General features: G+C 38.4%; 4 protein-coding genes across 4 annotated transcripts; 1 reads left to right on the top strand and 3 right to left on the bottom strand.

Moving 5' to 3' along the window:
- Window positions 1–94: 94 nt before the first annotated feature.
- On the top strand, window positions 95–5679 carry LOC135587304 (protein HEAT STRESS TOLERANT DWD 1-like). Its single transcript, XM_065078551.1, has 13 exons — window positions 95–240; window positions 319–366; window positions 514–620; window positions 725–803; window positions 2216–2392; window positions 2470–2568; window positions 3111–3279; window positions 3370–3473; window positions 3577–3716; window positions 3799–3871; window positions 4699–4811; window positions 4973–5090; window positions 5350–5679. The coding sequence occupies exons 1-13, from the start codon at window positions 193–195 to the stop codon at window positions 5479–5481; spliced, it is 1407 nt and encodes a 468-aa protein (XP_064934623.1). The 5' UTR covers window positions 95–192; the 3' UTR covers window positions 5482–5679.
- A 1674-nt stretch (window positions 5680–7353) lies between these two features.
- Window positions 7354–9535, bottom strand: LOC135587303 (polyphenol oxidase, chloroplastic-like). Its single transcript, XM_065078550.1, has 2 exons — window positions 8287–9535; window positions 7354–8190 (listed from the first exon to the last, which is right to left on the bottom strand). The coding sequence occupies exons 1-2, from the start codon at window positions 9463–9465 to the stop codon at window positions 7603–7605; spliced, it is 1767 nt and encodes a 588-aa protein (XP_064934622.1). The 5' UTR covers window positions 9466–9535; the 3' UTR covers window positions 7354–7602.
- A 1187-nt stretch (window positions 9536–10722) lies between these two features.
- LOC135587302 (polyphenol oxidase, chloroplastic-like) lies at window positions 10723–12911 on the bottom strand. Its single transcript, XM_065078549.1, has 2 exons — window positions 11623–12911; window positions 10723–11537 (listed from the first exon to the last, which is right to left on the bottom strand). Exons 1-2 carry the CDS (start codon window positions 12811–12813, stop codon window positions 10950–10952), a joined length of 1779 nt encoding a protein of 592 aa, XP_064934621.1. The 5' UTR covers window positions 12814–12911; the 3' UTR covers window positions 10723–10949.
- A 7062-nt stretch (window positions 12912–19973) lies between these two features.
- LOC135587301 (polyphenol oxidase, chloroplastic-like) lies at window positions 19974–22187 on the bottom strand. Its single transcript, XM_065078548.1, has 2 exons — window positions 20884–22187; window positions 19974–20798 (listed from the first exon to the last, which is right to left on the bottom strand). The coding sequence occupies exons 1-2, from the start codon at window positions 22072–22074 to the stop codon at window positions 20211–20213; spliced, it is 1779 nt and encodes a 592-aa protein (XP_064934620.1). The 5' UTR covers window positions 22075–22187; the 3' UTR covers window positions 19974–20210.
- Between the last annotated feature and the right edge of the window lie 1830 nt (window positions 22188–24017).

The following is a 24017-nucleotide window of genomic DNA, read 5'->3' as shown; positions in this document are numbered from 1 at the left end:
CCGAGCTGGTTCGGTCCGACCTGGTCCGGTTCGTATCGACCGCATCCGTCCAAGGTTTTTAAGTGTCGACCTCCTCGCGTTGCCAGTCGAGCCACACACCGTTCTAGGGTTTTACGATCTCACCTCCGACGCTCGCTCCTCGCTACGCCTCCATCGGGGATTCATTCGAGTTGCGATTTCACGTCCGAGACGATGGTGCGGAGTCTCAAGAATCCCAAGAAGGCTAAAAGAAAGAATAAGGTGTTTCCCAACTCCTGCAGCTTCTCTTTTTTCCTCCACCATCTATCCAATTAAAGTTGTTCCTTTCTTCTCTTGTAGGGATCGAAGAAGAGCGAGTCTTCCTCGGTGCCCTCCGCACCGGCTAAGGTGAGACGAAAAAGTGATGGTTGAGTTCTTATGAATTAAGTTCTTTTGAAGGTTGAATTTAATTGTGGAAGCACTGACGATTTGGATATATTGGTCGAGTTTCTGATGTTTAGGGTGTCTCTCTTTTTTTGTTTCGTCTTTGCTTAGGTATGGCAACCCGGTGTAGATCAGTTAGAAGAGGGCGAAGAGCTGCAGTTTGATCCTTCGACATACAATTACCTACGTGCATTTAGTATTGGATGGCCCTGTTTGAGGTGGAATTGAAAAAACAAAATAATTTGAATTTTGTTGTTGTTGTAGAGCAGTTTCTTGTATTATTATTATTTTTTTGTTTTTACATTTTGCTCTGTTGTTGCAGTTTTGACATAGTGCATGATTCTTTGGGATTGGTTCGGTCAGAGTTTCCGCACACATTTTATGGTGTTGCTGGAACCCAGGTACTTTTCCTGCTACTTTTAGTCTTAAAGTTTGTATATATTTACAGAAATATTGATGAAGAAATCCATCAAGTGACTGTTTGCTGTCAATTTCTTATGTTGTGGATGCTAAATGGGCAGGAGTTCATATAGTAATCAGGTTCCTCTTCACTAATTGTGGTGTTAAGGACGTTTATGTTTTATTTGCAGCAACTTGATGTATCGAGAGATATATAATAATCAACTATGTTTGAAAAAGGTTAATCCAGTTCATAAAGTGGGTGGACAATTAAATCCTAGTTGGAATCAGAGTAAGAAACTCTTTCTCACAATTTTAGTCAAGATAGGAAAGTCAAGGGTGAACTATGCCTCATCAGCAACTTCTGTTAGTAACTGGATATACCTTTCTGATTTTTATTGTATTCAAATTGAAAAGGTTACGAGTTCTTTTCGGATAGGGAAAGTCGGATATCGTTTCTGGAGTTGTCAGCTTTCAGATGCTAAATTTTACATTTCTTTCTTCTGTTTTCTCCTTTGTATAATTTTACATTTAGCATTCTCTTTGTCACATCCTATTAACATGGACCTTACTTTGACCAAATGCCCCTGAGAGTTTAAAACATCTTGTTGGATTTAGCCTACAAGATTGGTTTTTGCTAGAGAAATCATACCAATGTTTGTGTTCTTGTTGATAATAGCAAATCAATATGTCTTCTGGAGATCTAGAAGTTCTAGATGGTTGTTGCTAAAATAAAACTTGATAATCAAACCCATGAGTGGTCAAAGCAAGAAATTGGAATATAAGAAAAAGGAGAAAATGAATTACTATAGTTGTGATGACAACTGACAAGAGCTTGGAGTAGTAACTATCAAAATGTTTTTTTTTCAACTACCTTTTCAATAGTGTACAAGTAGCTAAATTGGTCAATACTAGCTACAAATACTTACATGCGACTAAACGGAAGGTCATTTGGACAAGATTCCATCAACAAGATGAATCATGTTGCACCTCCTCAAATAATTAGTTTAAAGCTCCTTACCTCAGTAATAATGCTTCATTGCAACTTGGGTCTCTGGAGCCTGAGTCATGGTTAGCATCTTTGCATGTAGATGTAAGATTATATATATTGGTCCTCCCTAAAACTTAAAAATGTCTTGATCCTTGTGACTTGTGTGTAGATCTGCTGTTTGATAAAGCTCATTGCATCTTTGGTATTGGCCACTTTGATAAGAAACTTAATTTTATTATCTTTGCTTAGTTGTTGTTTATTGTCAATAATTTGAGCCACCTTAATAATCAACTTAATGTTCTTCAAAGAGCTATATTTGTATTGGAGTAGACTAGAGATATGAACTTGCAGCTAGATAAAAATAAACTACTGATCATATTGGATAGTTTGTCTTAAAGATGTGATTCTATTTGTTCTTGGCAGGCCGAACAAGCATCCTGGAATTATCTTGGAATTTTTAAGCTCTCAAATATATCTGGGAAGAAGCGTGAACTAGTCCCTGTTTCGACCGCTGACAATGATGTTGACATGGATAGTGAGAGCAGCAGTGATGAAGACGATGATGATGAAGATGATAAATCTTCACAACCTGTTCTACATGTGAGTAATCTGTTTCATGTCTCTGATGCTCTACTTGGAGATTACAAGTTTTGCTCACTAATAAAATGTAATAACAGTTGCATAAAGTGGCTCATCAAGGATGTGTAAATCGCATACGCTCCATGATTCAAAGACCTCATATATGTGCTACATGGGCTGATACTGGTCATGTCCAGGTTAGTCACTCCTTCAGCAATTTGCCTCTTGAATAAATGGCTACAGGTTATTTTACATGTAATGTACCATTGTTGTAAATGTTGTCCACAGACACCAAATTGAATCTTGATCTGTCAATTGTTTTGGTAGTTCTCTAAGTCTGTCACATGCATATTGCTTCATTGCATACAACTGGGTAACTTTGAATAAGTTGCATGTTTGCAACTAATTTAGATAAATTATCACCATAAAGGATTACACTGCCCTGATAAACTCGTGATAAAATGTCAGGCATGCATACAAGCACAAGAGATCAATTAAATTGGACATAAACTTCCATTTTTACATACTATATATATGCAAGATGTATTGGGAGTAAATTTTTCCCTATGCAAAATATAGGAGCAAAATGATCAACTCAGCACATCAGTTTTAGATGACTATTTTTCTTAGAACTTGGAAACCTATATAGTTTTTCTTAAAGTGATATTATATACATACTACTGACTTTATGGTTTTTTAGCTGTTTATGACCAGAATGTCTTGCTCCATTTTTATGCAGGTTTGGGACATAAGCACACTTTTGAATGCTTTAGCAGAATCTGTTTCAGACACAACGGTTGGAGGAAATAGCATACATCGACTCTCTCCCATTGTAAAGTTTGGTGGTCACAAAGATGAAGGCTATGCTATTGATTGGAGTCCTATTGTTCCTGGAAGGCTTGTCTCTGGTACCTCTAATGCATGCCAAAATTTGTGTGGTTACTTCATCTTAGGATTTCCTTTTAATGTGTGTTTTTCATCTACTATTGTTGCTCAAGGTGATTGCAATAGTTCTATTCACTTGTGGGAACCTTCTGCTGAAACATGGAATGTGGATTCAAGTCCCTTTGTTGGACATGCTGCTAGCGTGGAAGATTTACAAGTAGGTTTCTTACTATCCTTGATATTTTATATTGTCAACATTCAAAATATTCTGATTTATAAAATCTTAATTGATCCTGATTACCATTTTGCTATTCTTGCAGTGGAGTCCAACAGAAGCTGATGTTTTTGCTTCATGTTCGGTGGATGGAACTATAGCAATATGGGATACCAGACTGGGAAAGTCAGCAGCACTTTCTGTAAAGGCACACAACACTGATGTCAATGTTATCTCATGGAATCGGTATCGAATTTTATTTTTGTTTGAACATCTGCTTGTGATTCATCTTTTAATTCAGATTTCCTTGCTTTTATTTTTTGATTAGACTAGCAAGCTGTATGATTGCTTCCGGAAGCGATGATGGTACCTTTTCTATTCGTGATCTTAGACTGATTAAGGTAATTCTTATATCTTTTTTCTGTTGTAATCTTGCTTCAATAAGATATGGAATGGATTCAGACAATTGGCCGATGCACTTTTACCTCTGATTCACCATTGAGCTTTGTTTCAAATGAAAAGTAATCTGATTTATCAAGTGTCGTTTCCTATTGTATTAATGAAGATGCATTGTCCAGGAGTTTGTGATACTTGTGTCATGTGCTACTTAAAATAGAACAATTTCCTGCACCATAACTTTTAGCCTATGGTGGACTTAGAAATGATGATACCTGCAGGGAAAAACTGTTGCCCAGGATTTTTTTTAATGATACTTTAATTTTACAAGTGATATTTCATTGTTAGTTTGTTTACGTATGTTGTAGAGATCCACATTATACATGCTATGGATTTGCTTTTCTTCCTTGGATAGGAACTTTTGTCCCTCTTTTGTTTATAATTTTTCATATTACTCATGTTGTCAGTTACATTTGTGAGTTGATTTCATATTTTGCGTTGTCAAAATGACAGAAAAATCATTTTTATAGCAGTCTAGGGAATTATTTTTAAGTATTTTTTCAAATCTCTTTTAATCAAGATATCTTTTTGCACTCACTTGGATCTTTTATCATTTGTTCAGTTTGATCCATCTGTCAAATAAGAAAGAAAACAAATGCTAGTTTATTTACTCTACAGTGTTGTTCCAGTGCACCAATAAAGCTAGTCATGTTGTGGAAAACTGTGATTGGAATTTGGGCATGTTATTCTTCTTGTTCATTTTGTTCTCTTAGCTCTATGGTGGTTGGTGCTGAAATTAGTTGTATGATTCATTAAACTTTTCACCATACAGGGTGACTCATTAGTGGCTCACTTTGAGTATCACAAACAACCCATCACATCCATTGAGTGGAGCCCACATGAAGCATCTACTTTAGCTGTTGCATCTGCAGATAATCAGTTGACGTGAGTATTCTATTCACAAAGGCCCAGTCTGAAGAACAACCCCCTTCCTCTCTCTTCCTCCTCGCTTTTTATTTCTCCTAATTTTTCACTTTTGGTGGTTTACATGTGTGTTTATATTTCTGGAAGTCATTTGATATGTTTTGTCTCTTTTTCATATTCAGGATATGGGACCTTTCATTAGAAAAGGATGAAGAGGAGGAGGCAGAATTTAAAGCTAAGATGAAAGAGCAAGTGAATGTGGCCCAAGACTTACCACCACAACTGCTTTTTGTTCATCAGGTATTTATTATCTTCCAGCTATTTTGTGCTCGAGTTGTTGGTTTGCTAAATTAATGGATGTTAGTCTACATGTTGTATAGTTGGTGATTCTGATTTATGTTCCGTAGGTCTAGGCTGAATCTATAACTAATTCTTGTTCATTTATATGACTAATTTGTACTGAGCTAGTTATATAAATAATCAGTCATCGTGAAACCATTACATTATGGATTAAAACACTTGTTAGTTGACTTGGAGAGTTTTGTTTTGGGATGAACAGGGTCAAAAGGATTTGAAGGAATTGCATTGGCACACACAGATTCCCGGAATGGTCACATCGACAGCAGCTGATGGCTTCAACATTTTGATGCCTGCAAATATTGACACTACGCTTCCTTCGACTGATGCCTAATCTATTTAGGCGAAGAGCATATCTGGACAATGCATCAGCAACTGCAGTCAAAATGCCGCAAGATCCAGTTCTCTAGCTGGCACCAGTTTTGATCTATGCTTTAATCAACTTTTGTTCTAATCTAAGTGTAACAGAATTTCTTTAAGCAGGTGTGCCTGTACTATTTCTACCGTGAATCAGTTATCGATCGCCCAAACATTCCAAGAACTGCAAAAAAAGGAAGAAGAAAAAACTGTCAAGATGTGTTGAGGGAAGAGCATAACGTTTTCCTTTTTCCTAACGAAGACACAACGAAGGTTGAAAACATTTTGTATGTTTGGTTAGCCAACATTGTATCTCATCTTTTGGCTAAAACTTAAGGGTTAGAAATATTAATCAATTGTATGTCAATCTTATAAATATAAATATTAATCAATTTTAATATTAATCAATAGTGGGTTAGAAGGTTGTCCGGGAGTAACCTATCATATAAGATAACTATAAAAATAATTTATTTATTAAGATAATTAATGAAAATGTATAGAGAGAAAAAGAAATATTCATATATGCTTTTTATTGACTTAGAAAAAATGTATGATATGGTTCTTAAAGATATACTATGGTTGATTTTATAAAAGAAAGATGTATTCACTAATTATATTGATGTTATTAAATATATATATATATATATATGATAATATAACTACTAGTGGTATAATTATACAGAGTGTTTAGTAAATTTTTTATTAACATAGGACTACATCAAGATCTAAATTAAGTTACTATCTTTTCACATTGATAATAAGTTAATTTATTAGTTACTTACATGATAGACATGTAAGTTATCTGTTGATATCATCTTAACTAATGAGAGTCTTAAGTAAAATTAAATATAAACTTAAGTTATAGTGGGAAGCCTTAGAAAATAAATGTCTTAGATTAAGTAGCACTACAATTGAATATATATATATAAATTTTAGTGATTCTAAAAATAGATAAGAGAATATAATTAAATTGGATGAACAAGAAGTCATTTTAAACAAAAGCTTTAGGTATCTTGGATTAATTATTCAATAAGATGGAGAGATCAATGAAACTATTATTTATATAATGAAAATAGTATTATTAAGATTATGAGGTGAGTTAGGAGTCCTTTGATCCTGAAATGATACTTTTGATATTAAAAGAAAAAAGTTATAAGATAGTTGTGAGATCGGTAATGCTTTATGGATTTAAGTATTGAACAGTCAAGAAAAAAATATATAAATTTTTTTTATGTTATCGAGATGATAGGAAAAAAAATTAATAGGAAAGATAGATAAAAAAAAAAAATATTAATAAACAAGATATAACTTCGATAGAGGATAAGATAAGAAAAGATCATTTAAGATAACACGTACATGTGATTTTAATAGACGTCAGGATATAATAGTCAACAAAATCAAATGATTAATATTAATGATATAAAAAGAGATAACATGAAGACATAAATTTTTTAATAGAAATAATAAATAAAAATAAATATTTTTAAATTTAATTATATATATTATATATTTTAATGATAATAAAAAATCATGTAGCCATTCCGAAATAATTTAAATTTTTCATTTTATTATTGTTGAAGGGTTTGACAGTTGCATGGAACCCACTTCATTATTAATTATGTATCTCAGCTTCTTTTTTAGGCAATTAGAGTCAAAGACAGCAGATGTGACCCAAAGCAGAACGCTTCAGTCACGCATTGCCGCCTTTCCACATTGGCAATATGGACACCACGAGTTTTGCGTGGGACCAAAGGGAATATTGTAATTAGGAGAAGACCAAACATGGCAGCCATGCAGAGAAATAAAAAGGAAGAATTACTTTGATCTGTCACATTTCGCAGCTTTAATCTTCGTTATATCAAAATTTTATTATGACGTAATTAATTTATGTCACCTGCATCATTTAATTTTCCATCATTTGTTTCCTACAGGAAATTAGGCTTCATATGGGATCGGGCGACAACTACTGTCATGCCCTACTTATTGAAGGATCGCTCCAAATCGAGAAGATAGCAACAACGACAGGGAGGAACGAAGCAGCACCAGTACTCGATCACTCCAACTTAAGCGGGGAGAAGCTGTGATCCGAGGCCATCATTTAGATGGCGGCGGTAGAATCTGTCTGCAGGAGATTGATGGAAACTCCGCCCACGGTGACGCTCCCGGTGCGGAGAACCAGGGTGACCACCAACTTGTCGGCGTCCTCAGCGTCGAGGTCCTCAAGCAGCGCCGTAATACCCAGCTTGAGCTTTCCCTTCTTCTTGGGTCCCTGCTCTTCGGTCCCGTCGCTTCCCTTCTTCCTGTGCGCCAGCCTAACGAAGCTGCCCACGAACTCGCCGTAGTCCGGGCCGGCGAGGTCACCGTAAGGAACCGCGACGTAGACGTCGAAGCGAGCTGTCTCGTTGGTGGTCACCTTAATATCATTGATCTGAAGCACCTCCACCTTCTCTTGCTTCTCCTTCTTCTTGCGGTTCTTCTTCGGCCTTGCCACGATCACCCGCAGCGGGTTGCTCGCGTCGAGCGCCTTGGGCGTCGTCCCGAATTCTCCCACGCGCGTCAGCGACATCTCTGTCGTGGACTTGGACTTCGTCTCTGTCGTCTTCTGGCAATTAATTTTGCCCAGCCATGGGAGAGGAACTTGCTCGAACGTATACCGAAGCTTGGTCGGGTTGAGGCAATCCCCCATCTGCACAGTATACAACAGTTACGTATATATACATATATGTACGGTTCTGTTACATTTGCAGGGATGGGTATATTGTCGGAGCAGCATATGACTTGCCTTGACTTTGACGAGCTTCTCGTTCTCGTCGTAGAAGAGGAAGGTGCTGTCCAACCAGTCGTTGTCTTCGAACTCAATGCGGTTACCGCGGAGGTTCCGGTAGATTTCCCACAAGCGGTCGACATTGGAGTGGTGGCTGAAGAAAACAGAATCGCGGGCGGCGGTAGAGAAGTCGCCCATGTTTTCCTTGTATCCGCACGGCTCTCCGACCCACATGTGCACCGCATTGTGGATGACTTCCAGCTGCCCGTTAGCCTCCTGGATCTCCTTCTCCCCCGCGCGCACGGGATCCCCCATGAACAGCTCCGCCAGCGACAGGCTGTGCTTGAACGTCTTCTGTATGAAGCAGAGGTTCTCTCGAATGATCTCGCTGTCGGAGGCAGGGTTTTCGGTGTAGGCGTACTTGAGGTCGACGATCTTGCCGTCCTTGACGTGGCGTTGGTCGCGTTTCGTGTCATACAGCGGGGATGACGCTTCCTGGAAGATGGCGGGGAACGTCATGCCGTCCTTGGTGTCCCAGTTCCAGAAGGGGATGGTGAAGGTGTCGTCGTCGATGAGCTTGCCGAGGATCCGCTCGTAGAAGTGGAGGTAGTAGCGGTGCCAGGGGAGGAAGATCCAGCTGAAGTGGACCTGGACGGGAACGTCGTCGGTATTTTGCTGGTAGTAGGCGTAGTTGCAGTACTGGCAGTGGACGTTCGCCTGCTGGTAGTAGTTCCAAGGGTGGTCTGCCGGCAGATTCTTCATCCTCCTCACGGCCTCCTTGTACTTGTCCAAATACTCCTGATCGTCCTTCACGAGGTGGGCCGGCCGCCGCACCCGGAGGGGCGTAGCGGGGAAGCCGTACTCCGAGATCGTCTCGCTGGGGTTGTAAGGCGGGCAGCAGTGGTTGTCGAGGGCAGGTGCCTTGGCATCGTGGCACTTGGACAGATCAGGCGGCATTATCGGCTTCGCCAGAACTTTGGGTCCTGCGGTCAAGCCATAAAGCCCTCCTAACCCCAGCAGCATGTCGCGCCGATCCAGTAGTGACGGGGATTTCTGCTGGCGAGCGGCATCGCTGCGATCATCATTATTCCCCTGGCGGCATGTCACGACAGGGACGTTGAGGCGGCGGGACCTTTCCCGATGGAGGAGGCATGCAGAGGAAGCTCCGGTGAAGCTAGAGTTCAACTGGAGAGCCATGTCTACTAGCGTTCAGGAGGCCACAAAGAGAGAGAGAGAGAGAAGGCGCGAGCAAATGGATCGAACACTGGCCAAGGCGGGTGATGAGCAGCCCTTCACTGGTCCGCCTTAAATAGAACAGTGAGCTCGTGGACACGTCGACTGGATAATCAACATGCAGAGCGCACCTCCCCATTGTTGAATAGCCTTCATGACGAAAGGACCAACACCGCTATTCCAATCGACACAAATACTTAAATTCGACCAACCATATTAATCCGTGTCTGCCGACGACGAATGTTTCTGATGATACAATTGTCGACGTGTTCTCTCCCGATAGTCCTCCTTAAAAGTGTCCGTGTATCTACTACTCCATGTGATGCCTTGCCACGAGATAAACGAGGAATCTCATTAATTTGACAATTGTTCAACTACTCAAGAAGGCATTAAAATCCCTGTTTTTATCAAAATAAAAAATATGCTTCTATTTTATTTTATCTTCAGTAGAAGATAAAAAAATATTATTTAAGATAATATGATAATTCAAATAGATGAAATGATTAATTTTAATATGATACATGTTTAAAGGAGCTTTAAATGTGATAATTAGAAGAGATAAAATGATTAATTTTAATAATATGAGAAGAGATAAATAAAAAAAATTAAAAGTACTTAATAGAAATTATAAATATAAATATAAATATTCTAAACTTGTTTAAATATATAACATTTTATAAATCTTAATTATAACAAAAATTTTATAAAATCGATCTCAAATAATTAGAACGTAAGATTTTATGATTGTCAAAGGATTTATCCATTACTACGAACCCACTATACTAATTATGTAGCTCAGCTTCTTTTTGAGGTAATTATAGTCACACACGACAGATATGAACACGAAGGACGCTTCAGTCAAGCAATGCCTTCTATCCACATTGGAATTATCCACACTACGAGTATAGATAGCAAGATCTTCTCACAAATGAACCAAGATTGTTACTTGTGTTTCCTTAATCATTGCATAATGATGCTTCATACAAAATATATACGAATGGTTTTATACATTATATCTATAATAAAGAATATAAGCTGCAAGAAAATGAAGCTTCTTTCATGAAATGTCCCCCCAATCTATCCCAAGAATATTCTGTCTTTAAATTATTGTTTTAACCTTAAGTCAATTGTTCCACAACATACATCAGGACGCATCATATCTTAAAGTTGTATATAGAATAGAGAAGAGGTTAGTTTATGTCGTTATTGAACAGTTAAAAATATCGATGGATGTAGTATTATACCAACCATTTGACATAGTCAAAGATGCCTTGTACGTTGTCACATGTACAGCTGTTGATAGCAACACGTACATATGGGATCGGGCGACTGCAACTGTCATACCCTACTTGTTGAAAGAACGCAACAACGACAGGGAGGAAGGAAGAAGAACCAGTACACGACCACTCCAACTTAAGCGGGGAGAAGCTGTGATCTGAGGGCATCATTTAGATGACGGCGGGAGTATCTGTCTGCAGGAGTTTGATGGAAACTCCACCCACAGTGACGCTCCCGGTGCGGAGAACCAGGGTGACCACCAACTTGTCGGCGTCCTCAGCATCGATGTCCTCGAGCAGCGCCGTAATACCCAGCTTGAGCTTTCCCTTCTTCTTGGGGCCCTGCTCTTCGTTCCCGTCGCTTCCCTTCTTCCTATGCGCCAGCCTAACGAAGCTGCCCACGAACTCGCCGTAGTCGGGTCCGGCGAGGTCACCGTAAGGAACGGCGACGTAGACGTCGAAGCGAGCTGTCTCGTTGGTGGTCACCTTAATATCCTTGATCTGGAGCACCTCCACCTTCTCTTGCTTCTCCATCTTATTGCGGTTCTTCTTCGGCCTTGCCACGATCACCCGCAGCGGGTTGCTCGCGTCGAGCGCCTTGGGTGTCGTCCCGAATTCGCCCACCCGCTTCAGCGACAGCTCTGCCGTGGACTTGGACTTCGTCTCTGCCGTCTTCTGGCAATTTATATTGCCCAGCCATGGGAGGGGAACTTGCTCGAACGTGTACCGAAGCTTGGTCGGGTTAAGGCAGTCCTGGATCTGCATAGTATACAACAGTTATGTGTACAACGTTTCTATTGCATTTGCAGGGATGGGTATATATTCGAGACAGCATCTGACTTGCCTTGACTTTGACGAGCTGCTCGTTCTCGTCATGGAAGAGGAAGGTGCTGTCCAACCAGTCTTTGTCTTTGAACTCGACGCTGTTGCCGCGGAGGTTGCGGTAGATGTTCCACATGCGGTCGACATTGCAATGGTGGCAGAAGAAAACAGAATCGCGGGCGGCGGTGGAGAAGTCGCCCATGTTTTCCTTGTATCCGTCCGGCTCTCCGACCCACATGTGCGCCGCATTGTGGATGACTTCCAGCTGCCCGTTTGCCTCCTGGTTCTCCTTCTCCCCCGCGTGCACGGGATCCCCCATGAACAGCTCCGCCAGCGACAGGCTGTCCTTGAACGTCTTTTTTATGAAGCAGAGGTTCTCCCGTATGATCTCGCTGTCGGATGCAGTGTTTTCGGTGTAGGCGTACTTGAGGTCGAGGATTGCGCCGTCCTTGACGTGACGTTGGTCGCGTTTCGGGTCGTACAGCGGGGATGCCGCATCCTGGAAGATGGCGGGGAACGTCATGCCGTCCTTGGTGTCCCAGTTCCAGAAGGGGATGGTGAAGGTGTCGTCGTCGATGAGCTTGCCGAGGATCCGCTCGTAGAAGTGGAGGTAGTAGCGGTGCCAGGGGAGGAAGATCCAGCTGAAGTGGACCTGGACGGGCACGTCGTCGGTATTTTGCTGGTAGTAGGCGTCGTTGCAATACTGGCAGTGGATGTTCGCCTGCTGGTAGTAGTTCCAAGGGTGTTCTGCCGGCAGGTTCTTCATCCTCCTCACGGCCTCCTTGTACTTGTCCATATACTCCTGATCATCCTTCACGAGGTGGGCCGGTTGCCGCACCCGGAGGGGCGCAGCGGGGAAGTCGTACTCCAAGATCGTCTCGCTGCCGCTGTAAGGCGGGCAGCAGTGGTTGTGGAGGGCAGGTGCGTTGGCATCGTGGCACTTCGACAGATCAGGCGGCATTATCGGCTCCGCCAGAACTTTGGGCCCTGCGGTCACGCCGTAAAGCCCTCCTAACCCCCCCAACAGCATGTCGCGCCGATCCAGCAGCAACCGGGACCGCTGCTGCCGGGCGGCGTCTCTGCGGTCATCATTACCCCCCTGGCGGCATGTCACGCCGTGGACGTGACCGCGGCCGCGGCGGCGGCACTTTTCTCGACGGAGGAGGCATGCAGAGGAAGCTCCGGTGAGGCTAGAGTTCAACAGGAGAGACATATCTACTAGTGTTCAGTAGGCCACACAGAGAGAGAGAGAGAGAGAGAGAGAGAGAGAGAGTCTACAGAGAAAGGAGGGGCCAGCAAATGTAGCGAGTACCGGCCATGGCGGGTGATGAGCAACCCTTCACTGGTACTCCTTAAATAGAACACTGAGCTCGTCGCGAGGGCGTCTGGATAAGCATCATGGAGGGCGTAGCTCCTCGTTTCACTCCTAGTCTTCACAACGAAAGGACCACCATGGCTGTTTCTCGGCACCACAGGAGATCTTCTCCTACATCGGGCCCACACACGAATATTTAAATTCCGCCAACCATATCGTGACACGTTACCGTGCAAGCTAGTGTTGAATCGTTACTGTCGACGCATGCTGGACGTGTCCTCTCATAGTAGTCCTCTTAAGGGTGTCCGTATATCTACTAGTCCACGCGATACCGGGCCGCGAGATAAACGTGGAATGTCATCGTTCAGCTACTCTAGCGAAGGCAAAAATATCTCCCGCTATACCAACATGAAAAACAAGAGTAAAATAATTCTGTCTTCGAGAAATGATAATATCGGAAAACTATGTAGTGGAGATTGTATTATGAAATCACATATTATAATCCAAAAAAAATTAGCTAAAATTGATCGAGATATAAAAGATATAATTATATATGATGATACTAGCTATTCTAAACGATAGAGGTCCTGACTATTAATAACAAGGTCATGATGCTAACAATATATATATATATATATATATATATATATATATATATATATATATATATATATATATATATATATATATATATATATAGTTTTCTAATAATATTTTTGATTTTTTTTTTACATTTTCAAAGACCGTGCTATAATATTCAACAAAAATCTTCACCCAAATTATTATGTACCACAAATTTTAAAGGAAGAGAAAATTTTGAATCATATTAATTCTGTACAGTAAAATGACTATTTTTCTCAGAGTTATATGATCACACAAATTAGGCCTTCAATCTCATCTTAAATTCTTAACCCAACATACAGAGATCAACTTTTGATCGGTCTCCCAAATCATTTGCTTGGATTGTGCCATAATTTTTTTCAGGCTTTGCTCCCAATCAAAAGATGCAATCCACCTATGCCTCGACGTAGATTACTATATTTTAGCTTAAATATGCTTTATACTGTATAGAAATGAAGATGAGCAGACACCAAACCTATAAAAGGAAAAGTTCCTGCGTTTAGAGGCTTGTGCGTAATAGATTATAGAAATTGAAGTAGCTAAGAACAATTAAATACATAGTTTGGGATATTAATGTTCTCATAGACATCATTGTCAATTAAAATGCTAAGATATTTTGAATATTATTAGTGCTTATGTCCCTCAAATTAGATTAGATTATCAAATCAAAAAAATAATTTTGGGAAATATTAGATGATATCATTTAGGGAATGTTTATAATTGAAAATTTTATAATTTAAGAAAATTTAAATAATCATGTAAGTACACCATATTTTCAATATAAAATGATGCATTAGAGTCTTTAGTTATAGAGGGAAAAATGAAGATGATAATATGATCATAGATTTTATAAATTTGTATGATTTTATAATTATAAATACTCACTTTCCAAAAAGGGATGAATATATGATTACTTATAAGAGTGGTTACAACTGCAGTGAAACATATTTTTTTACTAAAAAAATTGATAAAGTTATTTATAATTATTGTAAAGTTTTACATGATAAAAGTTTGATAAATCAATATAAGTTGATGGTATCAAACATTTACTATATAAAAAAGATAGTAAATTTACAAAGGCTAAATGGTAAAATTTTAAAGATTGTAATATAAATATTTTTAAAAATAAAATGGAAAGAGAGATGATTTAAAATTTAGATAAAGATAATATTAATATTATTTGGCAAAGAGAGATGACGCTAATAATATTATAAGTTTAACAAAGAAGTTTTTTAGTGAAAGTCAACGTAGAAGTGTAACTTTCAGATAGAGAGTGGTGGTGCTAGGAAACTAAAAAAAAATCATATGTTAAAAATTAATAAATATTTTAGAAAAATAGGAAAATAGTTAAAATATATATATATATATATAAAATAAGAAAAGACTAAAAAGGATTAGTATGGTAAGATATAAACCTTATGATTTTTTTAATAATTAAGTACAAAAGATGATAAAAAAATATATATTGAATTGCTAAAGCTAGGAAAAGAAATTATAAGGATTTAGATAATATTAGATACATTAAAGGCAAAAATCAAAAAATTATTATTAATGATAATGAGATTAAAAGATAAAAAAATATTTTTATAAATTATTTAATGAATATTCTACTAGAATGATAAATAATAGTGATAAATTTAATAATCATATATTTGTTCATAAAATTAAAGTTAATGAACTAAAAGATGCATTAAAGAAGATAAAAATAATGAGACTTGATAGTATCTCTATTAAGGTCTAAAAAGTTTTCGGGGGAAAGAGTTTTTCGGTATCAATTTAAAAAAATAAGGATTACATGCAAAATTATTCAAATTATAAAAGAATTAAAATAATGAGTCATGAAACTTTTGCTAGTTATATGCCTACAGGCCAATCACACGTGAGTGATGATGACACGCGTGACTTGACACGTAGTTGTTTTACTTGTTATTATTATTTGATATTTTATCACTTTATATCATATGTTGCTAGAATATATTATAATGTTCATGGATCTATCCAATGAGAATTGAATCGTGATGAGATTATGATAATGAGACTGATTCATCTTTAAACACAAATCCTAAATAATCTCGATTATATGTTACTCGAGAGAGATATTGAGATAACTAGACAGACTAGTGTGCTGTATACCCGTCCATATTATGAATGTAATTGGTCTCATAGCTGCTCATGTGAGGACACTAGGGATACAGTGTAGGGGCTCATTGCTCAGATAAATCTCTAGCTATGGTCATTCGAATTGAGAGAGAAAGAGTTCTCCAAGAGAATCCGATTAGAGCGAGACTCGAGTAGAAACCGTATGGGTTTGACAGCAGCTATACGGTCTCTGGGATATTAGTTGGATGAAGGACTATATGTATACGATAACTAAAGATAGATAGGTCTAATGGATTGGATTCCCCTATATCGTTTGGGGACTGCGGCGTAGTGGCATAGTATGTTCGCAATCGATAAGTCGAATAAATTATTATGAAAATTCACTGAGCTAGAAGGAGTTCTGATAGATATGACACATGACCAGCTCGATATTAGGCCTAAAAGGTCATACACATATGGTAGGCGTTGCGATGAGTAGAGGTTCGGATATGAGATATCTGTTGGAGCCCTTGTCTTATTAGATATCCAATAAGCCCCTGAATTATTGGATTCTATAGATGAGATCCAATAAGAGCTAATGAGAGATTATTGGATAGAGATCCACTAATCTAAAAGACTTGGATAGTTGGATGGAGATCTAAAACCCAATAGAGTAGAATCCATTAGGATTAAGTAGACAAGGGACCTCTATAAATATGAGGGAACTAATGGTTCACAGGCTAAAGCCTTTTTGGGTTGCATCTCCTATTCTCCTCCTATTCTCCACCTCAGATAGCAGGCTTGGATTTTTGAGGAGCATCGTCGTAGCTCTATTGTGTGGATCATCGCTTGAGAGGTGGATGCTTGACTTCATTCACCCTCTCTTAGAAATCTGTAGGGGTTCAGGGATATACGATCTCCCTAGATAACACAATCTATCTTATACACAGTTTTAAGTTTCGCGAATTTTGTGTATCAATCTTCGTACAATGATGAACACATCTTTGGAAAATTAAGGATTTTGTTTTCTGTTCTTCCATTGCACATGCGATATCGCCCCTAAGATTTCTCAACAACTTTGAAAAATGATTATCAAGTAGGATAAGATTTAAAATATGTATCTTTAAAAATTAATCTAGTTTTATACTTGGAAGATCAACCATAAAACTATTTATTTATTAAGATAATTAATGAAAATATAGTTGGAGAAAAAAGATTTATGTATAGTTTTTATTGACTTAGTAAAAGCGCTTCATAGTTATTATAGTGTGTTTTTAAAAAAGAAAGATGTATTCACTAATTAATGTTATTAAATATATATATATAATAAAATAACTATTTGTGTTATAATTATAGAGCATATATTTAGTGAGTTTCTAATTAACATAATAGTATTACGTCAATGATTCCCATTAAATCATTAGCTTTTAAAATTAACAATAGATGAACTTACTAATTAATTATTTGATAAACCTCCCTAATGTGTATTATTTGTTGATGATATTATCATAACTAATGAGTGCCTAAATGATATTAATTATAAATTTGAGCTATAGAAGTAAATGCTATAGTTTAAGTAGGACTATAACTAAATATATAAAACATAAATTTTAGTGATTTTAAAAGTAGACATGACAATATAGTTAAACTGGGTAGATAAGAAATTCCTTTAAATAAAAGCTTTTGGTACCTTAGATTAATTATTCAATAAGATAGAAACATCGATTAAAATATTATTTATAAAATAAAAATAGAATGATTAAAATGACGAGAGACATTAGGAGTCTTATGTGATTATGAATACATTTAATATTAAAAAATATAATAATTATGAAACTAATAATATTTTATGGATTAGAGTCTTAAATAATGAAGAAATTATATATATATATATATATATATATATATATATATAAAATCCAGATGAAAATATTGAGATGAATATGTAGAGTTAATAAAAAATAAAAAAATATTTTTATTTATGAACTATCAGGTATTATTTCGATAGATAATAAAATAAGAAAAAATCCTTTAAAATGATATGAGCATATTTTTAAAAATCCTCTAGATGCGATATTCAATAAAGATGAAATAATTAATATTTATGGTACGAGAAAAGATAAAAAAAAACTCTTAAAATATTTTAATAGAAACTATAAATAAAGATTAAAATATTTTTAAATTTAATTAAATATATAAAATTTACAAATTTAATGATAAAAAAATTATATAATCAATCTCAAATAATTAAAATTTATGATTTTTTTTTTTATTGTTGAAGGGTTTGACCGTTGCTGGGAACCCACTTACTAATTATGCACCTCAGCTATTTTTTGAGGCGATTATAGTCACAAACAGAAGATATTACCAAGCAGAACGCTTCAGTCACGCAATGCCTTCTTTCCTCATTGCAATTATCGATACCACGAGTTTTGCGTGGGACCAAATGGCATGTTAATTGCCATTAGGAGAAGACCAAACATGGCAGCTATGCAGAAAGAAAAAGAAAGAATCACTTTGGTCTGTCACATATCGCAGCATTTCGATTCATGCCGCAGCTTTAATCTTCGATATATCAAAATTTTATCATGACGTATTTAATTCGTGTCACCTGCATCATTTAATTTTCTATTGTTTGGTACCTATACAGGATTAGGTGTCTGCTATGAGTATGGATAGCAAGATCTTATCACATTGAACCCAGACTGTTGTCACTGCATGATGATGCTTCATACAAAATATATACGAATGGTTTTATACATTATATCTATAAAAAACAATCGAAGATGCAAGAAAACTAAACATCTTTCAAGAAATATCCCAAGAATATTCTATCTATAAATTATTTTTTTAAAATGAAATATTTGAATGAACTATCTTATACGATCTGAAAAGTATCATACGAGTATGATGTTGGAGGTGTAGCTCACTACTGCTAACCTTTAAGTCAATTGTTCCACAACATCACCCTTTATGTAACGTGAGGACGCATCATATCTTAAAGTTGTATATAGTTTATGTCATTATTGAACAGTTTAATATTGATCAGTATTCTGTCATTATTGTTTGGTAGGATAGTTCATTCATTAACTTGAGTTTGACTAGTCAAATATGTCTTAAACTAAGTTATCAATTGTACAAAGTTCCGATGATGTAGGATTATATTAACCATTCGACATTACTCGCTACTGTAGTATTCCTCACCAACTCGGTCATCCATTTGGAGTGTTACGTGTTACTCTCACGAGCGTATTGAAAGTTGGAAATTCAAAATTATTTCTTCCCTTGTTTGTGGGATTTGAGTTTCATTTGTTTACCCTCTCCTTGAGCTCGGGTCGGGTCGGGTAAGAATAACTTTTACTCATGAACGTATCAAAATTGGGTTGAGATGTATATCTTTTCATTTTATTTGTCACCGTTTCTGATGATTTAGGACTTCTATTGAGAAATAGTCAGATTATATATATATATATATATATATATATATATATATATATACGTATTATTTTATTTATCTCACATTTTTAGCAATATAATTTTTAAGCCTTAGAACTAATACAAATAAAAGTCTTCTCTAAATCTATAAAATTACAAAAAAAAATATCTTGAAGTATTATAAAAAAAATTTCCTCGTTAATTTCCATCGTCCTCCCTTTACTAGAATCCTTTCTAGTAATAATATTTTATTTTATCTCCGTTCAGAAATATATATATATATATATATATATATATATATATATATATATATATATATATATATATATATATATATATATATTTAATGTCATCATTGAACAGTTTAAAATATCGATGGATATTGATCAGTATTGTTTGGAAAGGACAGTTGATTCATTAACTTGAGTTTGACTCGTCAAAGATGCCTTTCTCCAAGTTATCACTTGTACGAGTTCCGATGATGTAGGATTTATTATATTCACCGTTCCACGTTACTCGCTGTTGTAGTATTCCTTACCAACTCGGTCATGCATTTGGAGTGCAACGTGGGACTCTCACGAGCTATGTAGCTCGGTGATAGAAAATTCCTTAAACAACAATACATTTTATAATTAAAAAATAATAAATTAAGAGCTTATTGAAAGATGAAAATTTAAAATTATTTATTCTCTTGTTTGGGGGCGTTTCATTTGTTTAACCGCTCCTTCGCTCGGGTCGGAACTTTTACGCATGAGAACATGCCAAATTGGGGTTGAGATGTGTATCTTTTCATTTTAATGTAGTTTTTGATGATTTAGGACTTCTATTGAATTGAGAAATAGTTTGATTTTATATATGTTATTATATATAAGATATTCTTAGGATAATTCAAATGAAAACAATTTGATGTAGGAAGCCATAAATAAGAAAGAAACAACGATGACCGCAATAAAATATATAGTCACACCATAACGTCACATGTACAGCTGTTGAGACCAACACGTACATATGGGATCGGGCGACGACTACTGTCATGCCCTAATTATTGAAGGATCGTTCCAGATCAAGAAGATCGCAACGACGACAGGGAGGAAGGAAGCAGCACCAGTAATCGATCACTCCAACTTAAGCGGGGAGAAGCTGTGATCCGAGGCCATCATTTAGATGGCGGCGGTAGAATCTGTCTGCAGGAGATTGATGGAAACTCCGCCCACGGTGACGCTCCCAGTGCGGAGAACCAGGGTGACCACCAACTTGTCGGCGTCCTCAGCATCGATGTCCTCGAGCAGCGGCGTAATACCCAGCTTGAGCTTTCCCTTCTTCTTGGGGCCCTGCTCTGCGGTCCCGTCGCTTCCCTTCATCCTATGCGCCAGCCTCACGTAGCTGCCCACGAACTCGCCGTAGTCGGGTCCGGCGAGGTCACCGTAAGGGACCGCGACGTAGACGTCGAAGCGAGTTGCCTCGTTGGTGGCCACCTTAATATCCTTGATCTGAATCACCTCCACCTTCTCTTGCTTCTCCTTCTTCTTGCGGTTCTTCTTCGGCCTTGCCACGATCACCCGCAGCGGGTTGCTCGCGTCGAGTGCCTGGGCCGTCGTCCCGAATTCGTTCACGCGATTCAGCGACAGCTCCGTCGTGGCCTTGGACTTCGTCTCTGCCGTCTTCTGGCAATTGATTTTGCCCAGCCATGGGAGGGGAACTTGCTCGAACGTGTACCGAAGCTTGGTCGGGTTGAGGCAGTCGCTCATCTGCACGGTATACGACAGTTATGTATACAACGTTTCTATTGCATTTGCAGGGATGGGTATAAATTGGAGACAGCATCTGACTTGCCTTGACTTTGACGAGCTGTTCGTTCTCGTCGTGGAAGAGGAAGGTGCTGTCCAACCAGTCTTTGTCTTCGAACTCGACGCGGTTGCCGCGGAGGTTGCGGTAGATGTCCCACATGCGGTCGACATTGCAATGGTGGCAGAAGAAAACAGAATCGCGGGCGGCGGTGGAGAAGTCGCCCATGTTTTCATTGTATCCGCCCGGCTCTCCGACCCAACTGTGCACCGCATTGTGGATGACTTCCAGCTGCCCGTTAGCCTCCTGGATCTCCTTCTCCCCCGCGCGCACGGGATCCCCCATGAACAGTTCCGCCAGCGACAGGCTGTGCTTGAACGTCTTCTGTATGAAGCAGAGGTTCTCCCGTATGATCTCGCTGTCGGATGCAGTGCTTTCATTTTCGGTGATGGCGTACTTGAGGTCGAGGATCGCGCCGTCCTTGACGTGACGTTGGTCGCGTTTCGGGTCGTACAGCGGGGATGCCGCATCCCGGAAGATGGCGGGGAACGTCATGCCGTCCTTGGTGTCCCAGTTCCAGAAGGGGATGGTGAAGGTGTCGTCGTCGATGAGCTTGCCGAGGATCCTTTCGTAGAAGTGGAGGTAGTAGCGGTGCCATGGGAGGAAGATCCAGCTGAAGTGGACCTGGATGGGCACGTCGTCGGCATTTTGCTGGTGGTAGGCGTAGTTGCAATACTGGCAGTGGATGTTCGCCTGCTGGTAGTAGTTCCAAGGGTGGTCTGCCGGCAGATTCTTCATCCTCCTCACTGCCTCCTTGTACTTGTCCATATACTCCTGATCGTCCTTCACGATATGGGCCGGCCGCCGCACCCGGAGGGGCGTAGCAGGGAAGCTGTACTCCGAGATCGTCTCGCCGGGGTTATAAGGCGGGCAGCATTTGTTGTCGAGGGCAGGTGCGGTGGCAGGGTAGCACTTGGACAGATCCGGCGGCATTATCGGCGCCGCCAGAACCTTGGGTCCTGCGGTCACGCCGTAAAGCCCTCCTAAACCCAACAGCATGTCGCGCCGATCCAGCAGCGGCGGCGACTGCTGCTGGCGGGCTGCATCGCTGCGGTCACCATTACTGCCCTGGCGGCATGTCACGCCAGGGACGTGGAGGCGGCGGCGGCGGGACCTTTCCCGTTGGAGGAGGCATGCAGAGGAAGCACCGGTGAAGCTAGAGTTCAACAGCAGGGACATGTCTACTACTGTTCAGTAGACCAGAGAGAGAGAGAGGGGTGGCGTGGGAGTCTACAGGGAAAGGAGCGGCCAGCAAATGGAGCGAGCACTGACCACTGGCCGGTGATGAGCAGCTCTTCACTGATACTCCTTAAATAGAACACTGAGCTCAGACAGAGGGCGTCTGGATAAACATCATGCAGAGCGCACTTCCTCGTTTAACCCCCGTTGTTGAGTAGCCTTTACAACGAAAGGACCACCATGGCTGTTCCAATCGGCACAGCAGGAGACCTTCTCCTACATCATGCCCACACACGAATATTTAAACATCACCAACCATACCGTGACACGTATCCGTCTAAGCCGACGACGAATCATTTTTGCTGATACATGCTCGACGTGCGCTGTCATGATAGTCCTCGTTAAGAGTGTCCGTATATCTCCCAGTCCATGTGATGCCGAGCCGCGAGATAAACGTGGAGTCCCATTGACCCGCAAATCGTTCATCGACTCTGAGGAAGACAATAATACCCCCCTCTTTACCAAAATAAAAAATAAGAGTAAAATATTGCTGTCTTCCAAAAATGATAATGTCAGAAAACTATAGAGTAGAAGTTCTAATATAAAACCACATAATACAATCCAAAAAAGGTTAATTAAGATTGATTAAGATATGAAATAAATAGCAAAGTTTTCATATATTAATAAATAAATTATATAAAATAAAATCATGAAATATCTCTAAAAATAATTTTCTAATAATATTTTAATTTCTTTTCATATTTGAAAAGGCCATGCTCTAATATTCAGCAAAAGTCTTCCCCCAAATTATTTTGTACCACAAACTTTAAAGGAAGAGAATAATTTTAATCATTTTAATTCTGTACTGAAAGTGGTCATTTTTCTTGGACTTATATGGTCACACAAATTAGGCCTTCGATCATATCTTCAATTCTTAACCAAACATATAGAGATCAACTGTTGATCGGTCCCTCAAAATATTGACTTGGATTGTGCCATATTTTTGTTAGCTTTTGCACCCCATTGAAGATGCAATCCACTTATGGCTCGATGTATATTATGATTTATACTGTTTAGAAATGAAGATGAGCAATCACCAAACCTTATAAAAGGAAAAGTTCATGTGTTTAGAGGCTTATGCATAATAGATTATAGAAATTAAAGTAGCCAAGAACAATTAAATCCATGATTCCTGAGATTAATGTTCTCATAGCCATTGTTAAAATCATCATCATTGTCAATTTAGTATTTTTAGCGAGGAATTATCCTCAAAAACTTTATTTTATTTGTCCAATTAAAATCCAGTTTGCACATGTTTTTTGTTTTATGCTATATGTCATTGTTTCCATGTGCAATGCAATGTGGGACAGAAGATAAAGAGTGTGCAGAGAAAAGAAAATGGGACTCTGAGTGAGGACAAATTGAGGGCAGTGATGAGAAGAATGAAAAGAAAAATCCATCAAGAAACAAACACAATGAATTATTAGCTTAGCTTTTCATAATTTGCAAAGTGTCTTAAAACAACAACAAGAAAGTCTTATTGTTTCAACTATTTTTTGGATTTCTACAAGACAATAACTTCAATGTTAAAGTAAAAAAGTCAAAGTGTTAGGTATAGCTATAGAGAGGAATAATATAATACTTTAGAAGTAAAAAATAAATAAATAATAGAAAGAAAAATTAATTATTAATTTCTTAAAGGTATTGGTTCTTCAATGGGCGATTCTATCATTTGTATTGGTAGATCCAACCAAGTTTTTTTATCATTAATTTTGATATAATTAATATATTATGTGTTACATATATGTTTTAAAAAATAAGTCATCTTTGATTTGTCTAAAAATGAACACATGAGCATCAAATTATTGAATATAGTATTATTATATGTCTTTGTTATCTCTTCAACCATATGTATTATCGTTTAGGTGGGAGAGGATAATTTT

This window comes from Musa acuminata, chromosome BXJ1-8 (genome assembly GCF_036884655.1).
Source record: "Musa acuminata AAA Group cultivar baxijiao chromosome BXJ1-8, Cavendish_Baxijiao_AAA, whole genome shotgun sequence".
NCBI lineage: Eukaryota > Viridiplantae > Streptophyta > Magnoliopsida > Zingiberales > Musaceae > Musa > Musa acuminata.
This window is presented reverse-complemented; position numbering and strand designations above follow the sequence as displayed.